The sequence below is a fragment of the Molossus molossus genome, unplaced genomic scaffold (genome assembly GCF_014108415.1).
Source record: "Molossus molossus isolate mMolMol1 unplaced genomic scaffold, mMolMol1.p scaffold_m16_p_21, whole genome shotgun sequence".
Lineage (NCBI taxonomy): Eukaryota > Metazoa > Chordata > Mammalia > Chiroptera > Molossidae > Molossus > Molossus molossus.
The window spans coordinates 1,660,716-1,676,955 of NW_023425357.1; the positions used below are offsets into that span (position 1 = coordinate 1,660,716).

The 16,240-nt window shown below is 40.6% G+C and overlaps 1 protein-coding gene across 2 annotated transcripts in view; it reads right to left on the bottom strand.

Moving 5' to 3' along the window:
- Positions 1-3,116: 3,116 nt before the first annotated feature.
- Positions 3,117-16,240, bottom strand: part of LOC118638407 (zinc finger protein 582) — a 43,817-nt gene continuing 30,693 nt past the window's right edge. The window contains exons 2-7 of one of the 2 annotated variants that reach the window (XM_036274211.1): positions 13,894-14,020; positions 13,653-13,748; positions 11,330-11,490; positions 10,315-10,423; positions 9,666-9,761; positions 3,117-5,595 (exon numbers count right to left, since the gene is read on the bottom strand). In XM_036274211.1, coding sequence (XP_036130104.1) covers positions 3,890-5,595; positions 9,666-9,761; positions 10,315-10,423; positions 11,330-11,490; positions 13,653-13,748; positions 13,894-13,927 — 2,202 coding nt within the window. In that variant the 5' untranslated portion in view covers positions 13,928-14,020 and the 3' untranslated portion in view covers positions 3,117-3,889. Of the gene's footprint in view, positions 5,596-9,665; positions 9,762-10,314; positions 10,424-11,329; positions 11,491-13,652; positions 13,749-13,778; positions 14,021-16,240 lie in introns of those variants that run through there. The other variant, XM_036274213.1, reaches the window with a different exon arrangement.

The window sequence follows — 16,240 nt, forward strand, 5'->3', positions numbered from 1 at the left end:
TAAATTCAGATTCTGGTAACCAACCAAGCAATAATGGTAGGACTAGAAAGAAGAGTGGACTCAAAAATTAAGGGTTTTTGGTCACAAGGGAGGTATAGAAAAGAGAACTGGTAGGTTTCTTAAGGTTTGAGAGAATCGAATGTTTTCTAAGATGCATGAATCCTTTGTGACAGCCCCATTCCAATAACAAGACTCAAATCTTTCCCAAGACTTCAATAGCAAGTAAGAGAAGCAGCAAGCTGGGAATTCAGTAAAAGCATCATAGCTCCGCAATTAACTGGATCTACTGCTGCATCTGGCTTCCGTCTGTGACAGCCCCATGGTTAGCAGCACTAAGATGATTTCCAATGCACTAATAAAAAGGGCCCCGATTGCAATGTCTTGCTTGAAGACTGAATATCAAGAGTCCATTTACGTAATTATCTAATTTCATTATAAAGAAGCATCACAAATACTTTTGGAACTCGCATTCTTCACCTGTATTTTTTGGTAAGAGTTCTCCGGCCCCTGATGCAAAACGGGCTTATGACTCTGCTGTATCATGAACACACCTTCCTACTACAAAACAGGACTACAAGTTTGTCTTCCGATCTCAGTCAACAGTCAATCCTTAACACCCTGCTTCTCTGTAATCTAATAGTCATTCTGTAGTACTGATTCCTATAGAACCTAGCTTTCTTTGGTTGAAAGTTGATGACTGTCACTTAAAATTAGAAGTTAAATATTGGAAGAATGCCAGGTACCTTGCAGATTTAAAAAACAGAACAAAACTAGGATGTGAGAAAGCAGAAATCATTTTAATGGATCAGAGTGATAGGAAGGGAGGCAGAAATCTTTAGGGTGCTGCCAAAGAATGATTCAATTACAACTACTTCCAGTCCAGGAGTGTTATTCCATATAGTTAATAGCGGGGACAATAAGGACCCCAATCAAAATGACTACTGATGGAAAGAAAACATACATTCCGGCCATATCAAAAGCTGAATATTGACCCTGCTCCTGAGCCTGTGTCTCCAATCAAAACACAAATAATGAAAAATTTGATTAACTTATTTGAAGCCACTGTTCAACAGAACAATATAGAATGAAGAAAGTGAAAGTGCCCATTAAGAGCTAGGAAAAGTGTGTTTGTTAAAGACAAAAACAGATTTGAACATATATACTGAAAAATATATACACAAACATGCAGGTATATATACATGCAAAGATATATATATATATTCAATATTAATTTTGAGCCTATGATTACAAGACCATTTTATACATAAGGTTCTGCAAATCACATATTTCATTTAATATATTGTGGACAAAAAACTCTCCATAGAAGCACACACAGAGTTTAACCTCTTTCTACTGACTGGACAATACAGTATTGAATAATTACAACTTAACCTGCTTGGCACGACACTGCAATCCTATTAGTCATGATTAAAACAATGCTGCCATAAACATTATTTACATCTACCTATTTATTCCAATGGGATAAAATTCCTAGATCTAGAATTACTGTTTCAAGAGAAATGCATATTTATAATGTTGACAGGTTATAATGTATTGCATTCCAGAAATGCACGAGACACATTTACACAGCCAATATTCTCCCACACAGACATCACTATTGGATATTATCCAAATTTTAGATTTTGATCCATGTAAGAGGCAAGACAATTTGTTTTAATTTGTAATTTTCTGGTTAGTGAGGTTAAGAAATTCACACATTTTCTTTGTTCATTTGACTTCTTTAATTGTGATAAGCCTGTTGGTATACAATGTCAATTTTCCCCCATTGCTTTGTATAACAGCGATTTGTTCTTAAATGAGGTTTTTCACATAAGTTGTATATATTTTGTCAATTGTCTTTTACATCTTTTGGTGCCTTTCACCATGCCAAAGTTTTAAATCTTAATATTGGTCAACTTACACTTACTCTCTTCCTTATGTCTTCCAGGACTCCATGTTCTACTTAGTAAATCCAACTGTATTATATACAATTGTATATTTCCCTGGAAGGTGTAAATGTGTTTGTTTTTGAGTAGGTAACTGTCAAAACATTATTTCTCACAAAATAAAAAACCAATTGTTTTATATACCAAAATCTCAAATGCAAAGAAACTTATTTTTTAAAATGTCTAGCTGCCCTGGCTGGTGTGGCTCAGTTGGGTGAGAATCATACCATGCACCAAAAAGATTGCTGGCAATTCAAGGTCAGGGCACATACCCAGGCTTTGGCTTGATCTCTGTTCAGGGTGTGTATGTGTGGCAGCTGATCAATGTATCTCTCTTACATTGATGTTTCTCTCTTTCTCTCCCTTCCTCTCTCTCTAAAAAATTTAATAAAAACATTAAAAATAAATAAAATGTCTAGCTATGCTCTCCAACTGATCTTTCCTCATGTGGTTTAAAAATACCGTCAAAGTAAACATATACTACTGGGACTCTATTGTGAAAAACAATTTAAAAATATTTTAATAGTATTGAGTATTTCATCTAGAAATATGTATTTTTCTTTTTATCAACATATTTTCTATTGTTCAATGTGGTTTAATAGTTTCCTTTTACCTCTACTTATAAATCACTTGAGTTTTTCTTTTTAAAACATTTTTTTCCTTTACTGATTTTAGAGAGAAAGTGTGAGGGAGAGAAACATCGATGAGAGAGATCAATTAGCTGTCTCCTGCATGCCCCCCACCGGGGATCAGGCCCACAACCTGTCCGTATGTCCTGACCGGGAATCAAACTGGTGACCTCTTGGTGCATGGGTCGATGCTCAACTACTGAGCCACACCAGCTGGATGACAGTTTTTCTTGATGTGAGAGTTGTATTTTCCCCGAAGAGATAATTAGAACCCTTTTTATATTACTTCTCTGTGCTGGAGAAGGGGTGGACTTTTTCTATAAAAGGATAGTAAATATTTGAGGTTGTACAGGCCATGTTGTTTCTATTGCAGGTACTCAACTCTGACCGTGTAGAGTGAAAACAGCCATAGACAATATGTAAAAAATGAGTGTGGCTATGAGCCAATAAAACTTTATTTACAGACACTGAAATTTAAATTTCATATAATAGTCATGGTGTCATAAAATATTATTTTCTTCACTTGTTCAACCATTTAAATATCTTAAAAATTTAGATCATTGGGCCATACAAAAATAGTGAGAGTTTAGTCATGAGTCAGTTTGCTGACCTCTACTCTTGATGAGTGTACCTCAGGTTTATGGTGCCTTGAAAGTTTAATAGAATTCATTCATGAGTCCAGGTGACTTTAAATGGATCAAATCTTGCCAAATTTTCTAATTCTTAAGTAACATGTCTGTAGTTTTAACTTTATGCAGTTTGCATTTTTTTTTTTATTGTTCCAGGTAGCCTACTCATCCATATTCTCTACACACTTTCTAAGACTGTTGACAGATGTAAAGTTGAATTTTCTCATCAACAAGTACACCGTACACTTATGCAGATATTATGGAAAACCACAACACTAACTCAACATAATACAATCAAGTTTTAAACCAATATAGGCAAAGCTTCATTATCCAATCTGAAACTCCTGTTTCTGATCTAAAATCTCGTTTCTCCTGGTCTCATTTTATGCATCATTTTTATTGAGAGCTAACTATGGTAATACTTTAATGTCCCCAAAAAATGTTTTTAAAAGAGCTAAAATTACTCAACAACTTAGTGAGGCACTGTTTTAAGAGCATCTTGGGAATTGACCACTTTAAAGGATCTCAATGCAAGTTTTTACATGAAAAGTGAATGAATTACATTTATACCTAAATCAATCTGCCTGCTATATGAAAAACAAACTTGTAGAGGACAAAAAGAAAAGAGCAGAGAGACCAGTTTTTAAACTACTGGAGTAGTCTATCTAAAATAATGATACTGAGACTACGGTGATGGGAGTGACGATGGATTCCAGAGATATTTTGGAAACAGATCCACAGGGCCTGATGTGGAAGGTAAAGAGGGGCATGTTGATGACTCTCCAGTATGAATTCGCTGATGAACAAAGTGTGTACTCTGCCTGAAGACTTTCCTGCTTTTCTTATGGTTATAAGACCTCTCTCCAGTATGGACTCTTTTGTGTTGATTAAGGTGTCCAATTTGGATGAAGGTTTTCCTACATTCCTTGCATTCATATGGTTTCTTTCCAGAATGAATTCTCTGATGTACACTAAGTGACTGGCGATGGCTAAAGGCTTTGCCACATGCACTACACTCATAAGGTTTCTCTCCAGTGTGACTTCTGCGATGACAAATAAGGGATGACTTTGTCTTAAATGCCTTTCCACATTCAATACATTCATAAGGCCTTTGGCCCGTGTGAAGCCTCTGATGTTGAGTACAGGATGAGTTATCACCAAAGGCCTTCCCACACTCGATACATTTATAGGGTTTCTCTCCGGTATGAACTCTCTGATGTTGAATGAGGTGTGTGGTCTGGCTGAAGGCTTTCCCACATTCCTTACACTCATATGGTTTCTCTCCAGTATGAGTTTTCTGATGCTGTGCAAGGTGAGCCTTCTGGGTAAAGGCTTTACTACAAACCTTACATTCATAGGGCTTCTCTCCAGTATGAATTCTCTGATGAGTGGCCAACTGTGAACTGATGCTAAAAGATTTGCCACATTCCCCACATTCAAAGGGTTTCTCGCCGGTATGAATTCTCAAATGACTAGCAAGGTGTATATTTTGCCTAAAAGCTTTTCCACATTCTTTGCACTTAAAAGGTTTCTCTCCAGAATGCACTCTTTGATGTTGAGTGAGTGATGCATGATGGCTGAAGGCTTTTCTACAAACATCACATTCATATGGTTTCTCTCCAGTATGAATCCTTTGATGAACAGTAAGGGACGAGCCATATCTAAAAGATTTGTCACACACATCACATTTGTAGGGTTTCTCTCCAGTATGAATTCTCCTATGTTGATTAAGTCCTATGTGATCACTGAAGGCTTTCCCACAGTTGATGCATTCAAAGGGTTTCTCCCCTGTATGATAATATCTCCAGTGACGAATAAGGGATGTGTTCTGTATGAAGGCTTTCCCACATTCAACACATTCATAGGGCTTCTTGCCAGTGTGACATCTTTGATGTCGAGCAAAGGATGAACCATCGCTGAAGGCCTTTCCACATTCATTACATTTATAGGGTTTCTCTCCAGTATGAATTCTCTGATGAACGGTAAGAGATGAGCTCTGGGTAAAAGTTTTCTTACATTCATTACATTTGAAAAGTTTTTTTCCTGCATAGATTCCTGTATGTTTTATTACCACTGTATTTTTGGGAAAACTTTTCTTAATTGAATCATGATTATGAACTCTCTCTTCTGAAACATCCAAGGGGAACCATCTTCCAGATTTGTTATACATACACTCTCTTTCTTTAGAGAGGGTTTTGTTATTAGTGATTGTCTCTTGCCTGAATTGTGTCTCCTGACCTACCAGCTTCCTTTCAAACACACCCTCAGAATCCCAATTTTCTCTGAAAGTGGAATACTCCAGATTAGTGCTTAAAGTTCTGTCTGTTATCACTTCAGCAAATAAATCCTGCTTTGGAAATAATTCCTGGGTCTCATGTACAGATTGTTGGCCTGAAACATATCAAGAAAACAAATATTTCCTTTATCATATACTAGAAAAAAAAATATGCCAAAAGGAAAATTATAAATGGATTCACTAAATGGTGAATTAAAACACATAAATTATTCACTTCTAAAAGCTATGGCATTTAAACATGCAGCCTATGATACTGAATATGCAAAAGAGACTCCAGACTGAATTCATGTAAGACCCTTAGAAGATGTGAGTAGAAAAAATATGTATGTGGAATTGGTTACCTATCAGAAGAGTAGGAAGTTGAAACGATGTTCAGCAATCACACCACCTAAAAACACACTATGACATTCACTGACTAACTTCTCTCACTCTCTGTCCATCCTGTTTTGGATGCCATAGCAGTTATCACATCACAAACGTTGTTCAAGAAACATGCCAAAGCACAAAAAAGAGATTGTACTCCATAATATTAATAATATCTAAAAACCCGATTATTTCCCTATGACCATAAAATGATGCTTCTGTAAGCCATATTTTATTTGTACAATTTCAACAAGAGCTACATTACCAATTGATGGCTAAAGCTTGGAAGTCCCATTAAATTATTTTTAAGTTTACCTGCTTGCTTCCACAAGCCTGACAGAATCTTCACTTTTTCTTGGCCATTTCTTAAAAATAGGGCCTTGCAATTTAATATTTCATTTTGAGGAGATTATTTTTATAACAATGGTGAGTCTTAATATTAAATTATGTTCAGATACACTACTGAAAAGTATATACCTAATCTCAGACTTTAAGCTTATAGGAAGGAGTATATATGCCTGAAATCCTTTTGCTAAATCAGCATATACAAAAAATTGTGCATATATAGTTATATCTTAATAAATATATAGAAATGAAACTGGTATTGGGGAGATGATGCAGAAAGACTATAATGTCTGAAAAAAGAAAAATTCTTTTTTAAAAAATGTTTTCATTTGTTTATTTTTTTAGAGAGAGAGGAAGGGAAAGAGACAGAAACATCGATGTGAGAAATATCTATTTGATACCCTCTGCATGCCCCCTACTGGGGTTCAAGTCAGCAACCTGGACATGTGCCCTGACCAGAAACTGAACCAGGACCTGAGTCCATGGGATGGTGCTCAATCCACTGAGCCACACTGGCTGGGTGACAAATTCTTTTTTTTTTAAATGACAAACACTGAAAGCTTTCCTTCTTAGGTCACACCAAGACAAGGATGCCTCTTTTACAACTTCTATTCAACAACGGTCTGGAAGTTCTAGCCAGAACAATTAGAAATAGAAATAAAAGGCACCCAAGTTTCCAGATGACATGATCTCATATATAGAAAACCCTGAAGAATTTATGAGCAAAATATCAGAGTTAATAAGTTAATACATCAAAATTGCAAGATACAAGAGCAACACACAAAAATCACTGCTTTTGTATACACTCAGAATGAACAATTTGAAAAAAAAAAATGAAAACAATTCCATAAAAAATAGCATTAAAAGAAATTAGTTAGGAATAAATTTACCCAAGGAAGCAAGATTGATGGCTAAAATGACAAAACATTGCTGAATAAAATTAAGAAGACCTCACTGGCCTGTTTGGCTCAGTGGTTAGAATGTTAACCTGAGATCCGAAGGGTCTCAGGTTTGATTCCCAGTCAAGAGTACATGCCTGGGTTGCAGGTTTGATCCCCAGCCCTGGTCGAGGTCATGTGAGAGGCAGCCAATCAATGCATCTCTCTCACATCGATGTTCCTCTCTCTCTCTCCCTCTCCCTCCCTTCCACTCTGTCTAAAAATAAATGGAAAAATATCCTCAGGTGAGGATTAACAAAAAGAAAAACAAAACAAGACCTAAATAAATGGAAAGACATCCTGTGTTCATGGATAGGAAGACTTAACAATGTGTTCACAAATAGGAAGAGAGGAGCAGCAAAGAATTAATAAACAGAAATGAAAGCAAACATATTATTTGATACATCTATTAATAAAAAGAAAAACCATGAGTGAAAGAGGTCAACAAAGTAAATGCTTCTATTAATGAAGATAGCATCCAATTTAAATTACTGTACAGCAAGAAATATCACACAAACTTACAGACCACACAAAACTAAGAAAAAATGTATCACGTTCACAAAACAGGACTTATGTTCATACTATATAAAAAGACAAGGAATTGAAACCCAAAAGAAATGTGGGTGATGAGAATAAAGACACCATTAACAGAAATATGAACTCTAACTGGATTTAAATGCATAATTCTCAACATCACAATTTTCTGGGAAATAAATATTAAATAAAACTCAATTTTCACCCAACAGCTTGGCAAAAAATTAAAACACACACACACACACACACCCCAAAATACTATTGGTGAAGATGTCTAGAAATGGATTTCTCATATATTATTCACCAATAGTATAGGAGTACATCCATGAAACTTTAAAAATATACTCAGAATGAACACTCCGAAAAGAAAATTATGAAAACAATTCCATAAAAAAATAGCATTAAAAGAAATTAGTTAGAAATAAATTTACCTTCAATAAATTATTGAAAGTAAAAACTGGAAAAGACCTAAATGTTCAAATGTCCTCAATAGTAAGTCACTTAAGTGAATTATGGTACATCTATATTTTGTAATATTAGACAGCCATTAAAACAGTAAAGAACTATATGTATCAAGTTTCTAAAGACACAAACAGAAGGTGAAATCATAAAAGAATATATATGAGACTATATAGAATTTCCCAAAGTTTACCTATCACAATCTTAAAAGGTCTACTTAAAACTCTTATTACCATATGTGAAAAATAGTTTGAGATAATACATTAAAGAATTATGTTTATATAAAAAAGTCACAGAGACTGCTAAAACATTTAGCACATGAATAGAGAAATGAGTATAAATTATAAACATTTTATGAAAGGATCAAGAGAATAACCAACACAGGGAAAGTATTCAACCTCTTTCATAATGAAAAAATAACTTTAGGCTATAATCTTTCTCCAAATAATAAGCAAACATTTTCATCAAAATACCCAATGCTCTGAAGACACAATTAAACTCATACTTCTAGTCTTCACTAGAGGTGCTGAAAGCAAAGCAAACTTTCAGAGCCCAGATATTCAGATCCAGGGATACAGCAAACCCCAAAACATAGTTTTCATCTACATAAAGATACCAATTGTTCGTATGCTTTTCATATCAATAAATGTGAAGTAACTTAATTGAATATGCACAATATGGAAGGCACGTGAAAAACATCTGTATGCATAACTGAATATACACTATAATTCCCAGTATGTTAAAAATATGTATTTCTCATGACTTGAAAAGAATCAGAGTTGCCTTGTTAACATACTGTGTTTATGGGGTCATCCAGACAGGAGACAAGATTGCATTTTCTACAAACCATTATTTGTGAAAGAAATCCCTTTTCCTCCCTTTGTGTATCAAAAAAGGAAGAGACCCTCCACTGGAGCCTTCTTGCCAATCGACTTCCGCCCACCCTGTCTGACTACAACAACGATGCCCCTGGGATCTTCTTCTTTGCCTCTGCAATGCCTTACTGGAAATTCTGAAAATTCTACCTCATGCCAGTTACCCATGAATGTCTTACCCTCCCACTAGAGTAATGGTTTGAGTAACATAGGGACAGATTCTCTCCAACCACCTGCCAATGCCAAGCAGAGTGGCCCCCCCCCCCCCCCCAAATAACTGGGTTTGTGCTTTTTACAGGAATGGATGCACAATGAAGTGACGGATGCAAAATGAAGTGACTGGACCTTGGACCTTGGAGGAGTAAACCTTTGGCAGACAGCTCAAAAGCACATTGGGACAGGAAAAGTTCACTGAAGGAACAGTGGCTGATGCACGACTGAGGGGCCAGAAACAGAAAAAGCACTAACCAGCATGAGTTATGACCCAAGAGAAGGAAGAAAGAGAATAATTTTGAAAGGGCAGACCTCAATTTTCTCTCCAGCCCAGGAGGACTAGGGAAAATTTTCTCCTGCGTGTTAGCAAGGACTCGACCTCGAGGAAAACTATATCTACGCTGTGGTGGCATTTCCACGTCGGCCTCCTGCGCTCACCTGAGAAAAGGCCTCCTGCCAGCTCTCTCTTCACCAGCCAGGGCTCCTTCTCTTGATCCAGTAAAGAAAGCAAATCTGGCCTGGAATCACAGCGTCCTGCATACGGGAAAAGAGGGGGTCTGCTCAAGCTTGTGGCCTTCTTGAGAACCATTTCCTTGGCTTTGAGAGGAAAGTTATTTTAGGAAGAAGCAGAGAGGAGTACCTGACAGCAGAGATAGTCCTTCAAGCATAACAAAGACATCAACTTTCAACTCTACTAGCTGCAAACTCTTATCTTAGAAATTGAGAGCAAAGCCCTGGCTGGTTTGGCTCAGCAGTTGGAGCGTTGGCCCAAGGACCAGAGAGTCGCGGGTTTGATTCCGGTCAAGGGCACGTACCTTGGTTGCAGTTCATCCCTGGTCCTGGCTGGGGTTGTGCAGAAGGCAACAAGTTGATGTGTCTCTCTCCCATCAATGTTTCTCCCTCCTTCCCTCCCTCCCTCCCACTCTATCTAAAGATAACCAGAAAAATATCTTTGAGTGAGGATTAAAAAAATAATAATAAACTGAGAGCAAAAATGCAGCCCAACACTTCAGAAGACGCATCATACACCAACACAATTCGAAACCGAGGAAAGATAAATTCAGACATGGGAGAGGGACAGCCTCACCTACTGCCTCCATGCCGTGGTTCTCCCATGTCACATGCTTGCAGAAACTCTTCTGAGCTGCATCTAGTTGCTGGGAGAAGTCGACAGCCATGTTCGTGGCCACCAAGCCCTGAAATGGCACAAACACATGTCTTGACCAAACCATACTTGTGAACCAGAAATGGCTCTGGCGGGGTGGGCTGTGCCCACACACTGTGACAATTCTGTACCAAGAAGTCTCACTTTGGCTCCAACTGATCTAGGTCATAGATGCCTGGACCTAGTTATAGCACATACGTTTGCTTCCCCACATTCAATACACGTTATATAACAAGTCTACAGGGTTTGCCTTTCGTGTGAAATCTTAGATGAAAAGGAAGGTTTGAGAGCCTGCTTGAGGTTTCTTCATATCCATTACATGTCCAACGTTTCTGATTTAAGTAGACTTGTTTGTGACTCATTACAGCTGAATTTCCCTCACTCTTCTGTGCATTAGGCCTGCACACTCCTCCTTCCAGCACTAGCCTGTCTGCAGGAAGCAGTGCATGCAAAGGGGAGCTTCTCCCACACCCACTGTAGGCATGGTCTCCGCCTCATAATAAGTTTCTTTCTTTGTTTTGTTACTCTTTACCAGATAGATTTTTAGATAGATTGGAAGGGAAGGAGGGAGAGAGGTAGGAGTAGAGCAGTAGAGAGAAAAAGAGAAACATTTATACCAGAGAGAGACACATCAATTGGTTGCCTTCCGACTGTGCCCCAGCTGGGGATCAAACCTACAACCCTGGTACGTTCCCTTGACTGGAATTGAACGCTCGACCCTTCAATCTGAGGGCCAATGCTATAACTGCTGAATCAGCCAGGGCAAGACAAGCTTCTTATGCAGGACATGGTCTTCTTGCAGTCTGACTTCCACTCACCCTGTGCTACAGAACGGGGAAGCTATGCCTGGGAACCCTCTCCTCAGCCTCTGTAAACGCCACCCAATGCAAGTTACTCATGAACACGGCCTCTGCCCTCCACGTGTGGCCAGACTTACCGACTGCCTCTTGGGCAGAGACTCATAATCCCAGCGCTCCCCCAGCATGGAGCACTGCAGACGGTATCTGGCGAGTTTGTCTAGCAGCACTGCCTCGGACATTCCCTCACACACAGCTCCCTCTGCGGGGAACTCCTGGGTCTCCAGCACAGCCTTCCGGTCTGAAAGAAACCAAGACAGTAAGTGCCCCTTTCATTATGGGTCAGTATGAGGAAAACATCCACAATGTAACCAGATGAATTAAAATCCTCAGGAGAGTCTGGCTGGTGGGGCTCAGTGGTTGAGCATCGACCCATGCATCAAGAGGTCACTGGTTCAATTCCCAGTCAGGGCACATGCCCAGGTTGTGGGCCAAATCTCCAGTGAGGGACATGCAGGAGGAGGGCAATCGATGTTCTCTCTCATCAATGTTTCTATCTCTCTCTCCATCTCCCTTTCTCTCTCTAAAATCAATAAAGAGAAAAAAATTTTTTAATAGAAAAATAAAAATAAAATCCTCAGGAGAGCGTATCATTTTGAAAGCTTTTTCTGGACTAACCAACCTCACATTCCCCAATTTGGGTAGCTTTAACCCTACGTGGTATATAAGCCTTCTCACCTAAACGCTGACCAAGCAGGGCACATTGTGCTGTTAGCAGGACACTGAAGAAAGAAATAGACCAGATGAGAACACTCAGAGACTGACATCTAGGATCAAGTGTGGCGAATACAGACAAGCAGGAAGAGAGGCCACAGAAGAAAATGCTGTATAACCCTTATTTGAGCTGATTCAGTAAAACTGTTAGATTATTTCTCCATTTTATCCAGCAAAACTGTCTTCTCTAGTAAAAATGATTCAATGTGAATGTGAAATGGAAAACTTCCACGGAAACATCACTGTAGGCGTCCTGTGCCCCACGATGATGCACGTGAGCCACTGTAATTTACAAGTGTGTGCACCCCATCTTGTCAGGACCAAGTGTTCCTCTCAAGCACGGTTTGAACAGAGGTCTTACAAAGTGTTGGGAATTCTCGCCATCTCCTATTATAGTAACCTCCGACAATAATCTATAATTCTGATTCTTTGTCTTACTCGATAAACTTGTTCCAGAATGATGCTATGGTTGACATCTGTACTCACCATAGGTATGAACAGAATCGCAGTATCTGTAAGAATACTCCATCAGATCAGAATCAGCGTTAACGGAGAGCACCCACCCAGCTGCACACTGCCTGTCTGCACCAGGCAGTCTGTGTGAACCCTGAATCAATTATGGCTGAACCCAAACTCATGCCCTAACCGGTTCTAATGTGTTTGCTGCAGGCTCCAATCTCGGTTCCCTGGCATGAAACTGGGCATTAATTTCTTCTTCCTCTCAAGTCCCCATTTGCACTCATCAGACGGAGGACGGCAATTTCTACTTCATTTATGTACAGGACCGTGTGGTCTCTCCTGGGAGATGGCTAATTCTTTAATGGCACGCACCCAACATACCAACCAGTACCCAGTCAAAGCTGACACTCGGTAAAAATTGTTATAAAAAGGTCCATAAAGGAGTCATTTAATCAAAGAGAAATAAGGTAATAAAAATGACACCAGAGCCTGGCTGGTGTGGCTCAGTGGTTGAGCATCGACCTATGCACTAAGAGGTCGTGGGCCCGATCTCCAGAAGGGGGTGCAGGGGAGGCAGCTGATCGATGTTGATGCTTCTCTTTTTCATCAATGTTTCTATGTCTCTCTCCCTTGCCCTTCCTATATCTCTAAAAAAAAAAAAACCCAATAAAAAACATTAAAAGAAAAATGACACCTATGTCAGCCAAAAAAAATTAAAAAAAATTTTTTTTCCATTATTGATTTTAGAGCAAGAGGAAGGGAGAGGGAGAGAGATAGGAACATCGATAAGAGAGAACACTGACTGGTGGCCTCCTGCATGCCCCCCACTGGGGATCGGGCCTACAACCTGGGCATGTACCCTGACCGGGAATTGGACCAGCAACCTCTCGGCGCATGGGTTGATGATCAACCACTGAGCCACACCGGCCGGGCCAGCTAAAGATGTTTTGAAGAACAGAGATGACCATGGAAGTCTGGATGTCAAAGGGTCTGAGGGGAGCTGGGAACAAAAGGATCCAGAGTAGAGGAATGAAGTTATGTTTACAGGGAAGGGGACAAAGTTGGAGAGAAAACATAGGGACGATGAAAACTTGGGGAGTCCATTCTCAAGAGGACTTAATTGCCCTCCAGGCCCAGAGCTCAGGAAGAGCCTGCTGATGACCCCAAGTGTCTGAGGCTGCTAAAATGTGACCCACAGTGGCTCCCCCTTCCTGGGTCTCCCACACTCACCTGGGCACCAGTCTCTTGTCACCTTTCTCTTGGCCACCCAGGGCTCTTTCTCTTGTTCCAGTGAGGCAATCACATCGGGCTTAGAGAAGCAAAGTCCTAAATATATAAAAAAACTGGGAGGTGGTCATGCTGTGGATCTGCAATGGCAGAGGGCTGGTGAGGGCATGGTGCTAAAGGGTGACACCGCTGAGTCACGGCAGTGGACAGGGGAAGGCACGAGAGAGGGTGGGGACACCCTTACCCAGCGACACCAGGTTCCTGTAGTTCTCCAACATCACATCTCTGTACAGGTCTCTCTGAGCACAGGTCAGCCGTCGCCACTCCTCCTGGGAGAAATCTACGGCCACATCCCCAAATGTCACCAAGTTCTGAAAGGACAAAACCACGATCTTGCTCAACCAGTGCTCATGCCCCTCAGGACGGTGGGACTGCTGTGGGCTAAATGGTGTCTGCCCAACTTGTACGGTGAAGTGCTAAGCCCCAGTACTTCCGGATATGTCTGCGTTTGGAGATACAGCCTTAAAAGAGGTAATAAAAAGGTAAATGAAGTCATATGGTTGGGCCCTAACCAATCTGACAGGTGTCCTCGTAAGAGGAGGAATAAGGGAGCAGAAGGACAACTGTGTGAAGAGGCAGCAAGGAGGGAGCTGTCTGCTAGGTGAGTGAGGAGGCCTCAGGAGAAACTAACCCTGCCAACACCTTGATCTTGAACTTCTAGCCACCAGAACTGTGAGAAAAGAAATCTCTGTTGTTTAAGTGCCCCCAGTCTGAAAGCCCTCACAAACGAACACAGAGATTTAACGAACTAGAGAAGTATTACCTTCTCTTCATTTTGGGTTAGGGAATATACATGTAAGGAACACTATCTGGTGATCTGAAAATCTAGTGTAACATCGTAAACTCCAGAGGAAAAAAGAAAGATATGGAGACAGCCCCTGCCACTGGCAATCTGCATGGATAAAAGGAGGTACACGCAAGAAAAAACTCTGACGTCAATTCAAAACAATGCACAACCAAGGTCAACTGTTCTGTGCACAATGGGTTCCACAGCACTTTCAGCATGGGGACACTGGAGGGGCCTAGGTCGATCAGCACAGGCGTGGGAAATAAACACGGGCATGAACCCCAAACCGAACACGACTAATCCCTGAGCGGGAGTCTAAGGCATTCTATTTGACACCTTGTTCACTAGATGTTGAGTGTTCATTAAAACAAAACAAAACAAAACAGCCCTGGCTGGTTTTCTCAGTGGTTTGTGTCAGCCTGCGGAACAAAGGGTCATGGGTCTGATTCAAAGTCAAGGGCACATATTTGGGTTGCAGGTTCAATCCCCGGCCCTGGTTGCGATCGTGCAGGAGGCAATCAATCAATGTATCTCTCACATCAATGTCTCTCTTTCTCTCTCTCCCCCTCCCTCCAACTCTTTTTTTTTTTTTAATCCTCACCTGAGGACATTTTTTCTATTTTTTGTACAGATAGAGTGGGAGGGAGAGAGAGGAAGAGAGAGAGAGAGAGAAACATCGACGTGAAAGGGACACATTGAGTGGCTGCCACCCGCATGACCAACCAGGGCCGGGGACAAACTGCAACCGAGGTACATGCCCTTAGCGGGAACTGAACCTGGGTCTCTCCGGACCGCAGGCCGACGCTCTAACTGCTGAGCCAAACCGGCCAGGGCCCTCCAACTCTTTTAAAAATTAATGGAAAAATATCCTTGGGTGAGGATTAATCAAAAGAAATAAACAAAACAAAGCAACACTTGGTAATACTTGCAGGAAAAGAGCCAAGAATGGCGTAGTGAGCCTTAACAAAGATATACTCACGCATCTACCTGAGTGAGCAGGTCTAAAACAAACATAGGTGGGCTTGCGACAGTAACTTTGTGAGTGGGAGCACATGGCCACAAAGTAGAAAACCTGACCTGCTAGCTGCAAAACTGGCGGGAATGCTCATCTTGTAAGAAAGACTCAACTGCAGCTCCACAGGCTGTTCACGTTGACCTGTTACTGACCCACACGTCACACCAGCAATTTGCTAAATGCCTTCAACTCTGAAAACCATACAGGGTTCAGCAGTGGAAATCTTCACATATACTGGAACTCTAACATTTCAATGCAAGGCCTGGAGCTCGGAGGAAAGGTTTGGGCTGGAGAATTCAGAAGCCAGCACAAGGCTAGTTTTTAGGCAAGAGCAGGGAAAGTGTGCCGACAGACAAGAGAGAGAGCCAAGAACGGAGCCCTCGGGTGCACCCAGTTACAGCTCAGGGACAGGAGGAGAAAGCCAGGGGACTGTGGCCTCCTAGAAGCCAAGGAAAAAAGCGTCCCATTGCAGGCCCGGGGATGACTCAGTCAGGGGGTGGCAGCCACCTGTTTTTGTAAATAGTTTTACTGGAATACCCCACCATCCATTTTCCTATTGCCTGTGGCTGCTTTAGCTCCAGATGGCAGTACAGAATAGCCTACAAATCCTAGAATATTTACTACCATGCTCTATGCTGTGAAAGATTGCCTACCCTTAAGCTATTTCATGAACCAAAGAGAGTCAAAAAAGATTAAAAACTGAGAACTGCATTTGGTAACATGTATATC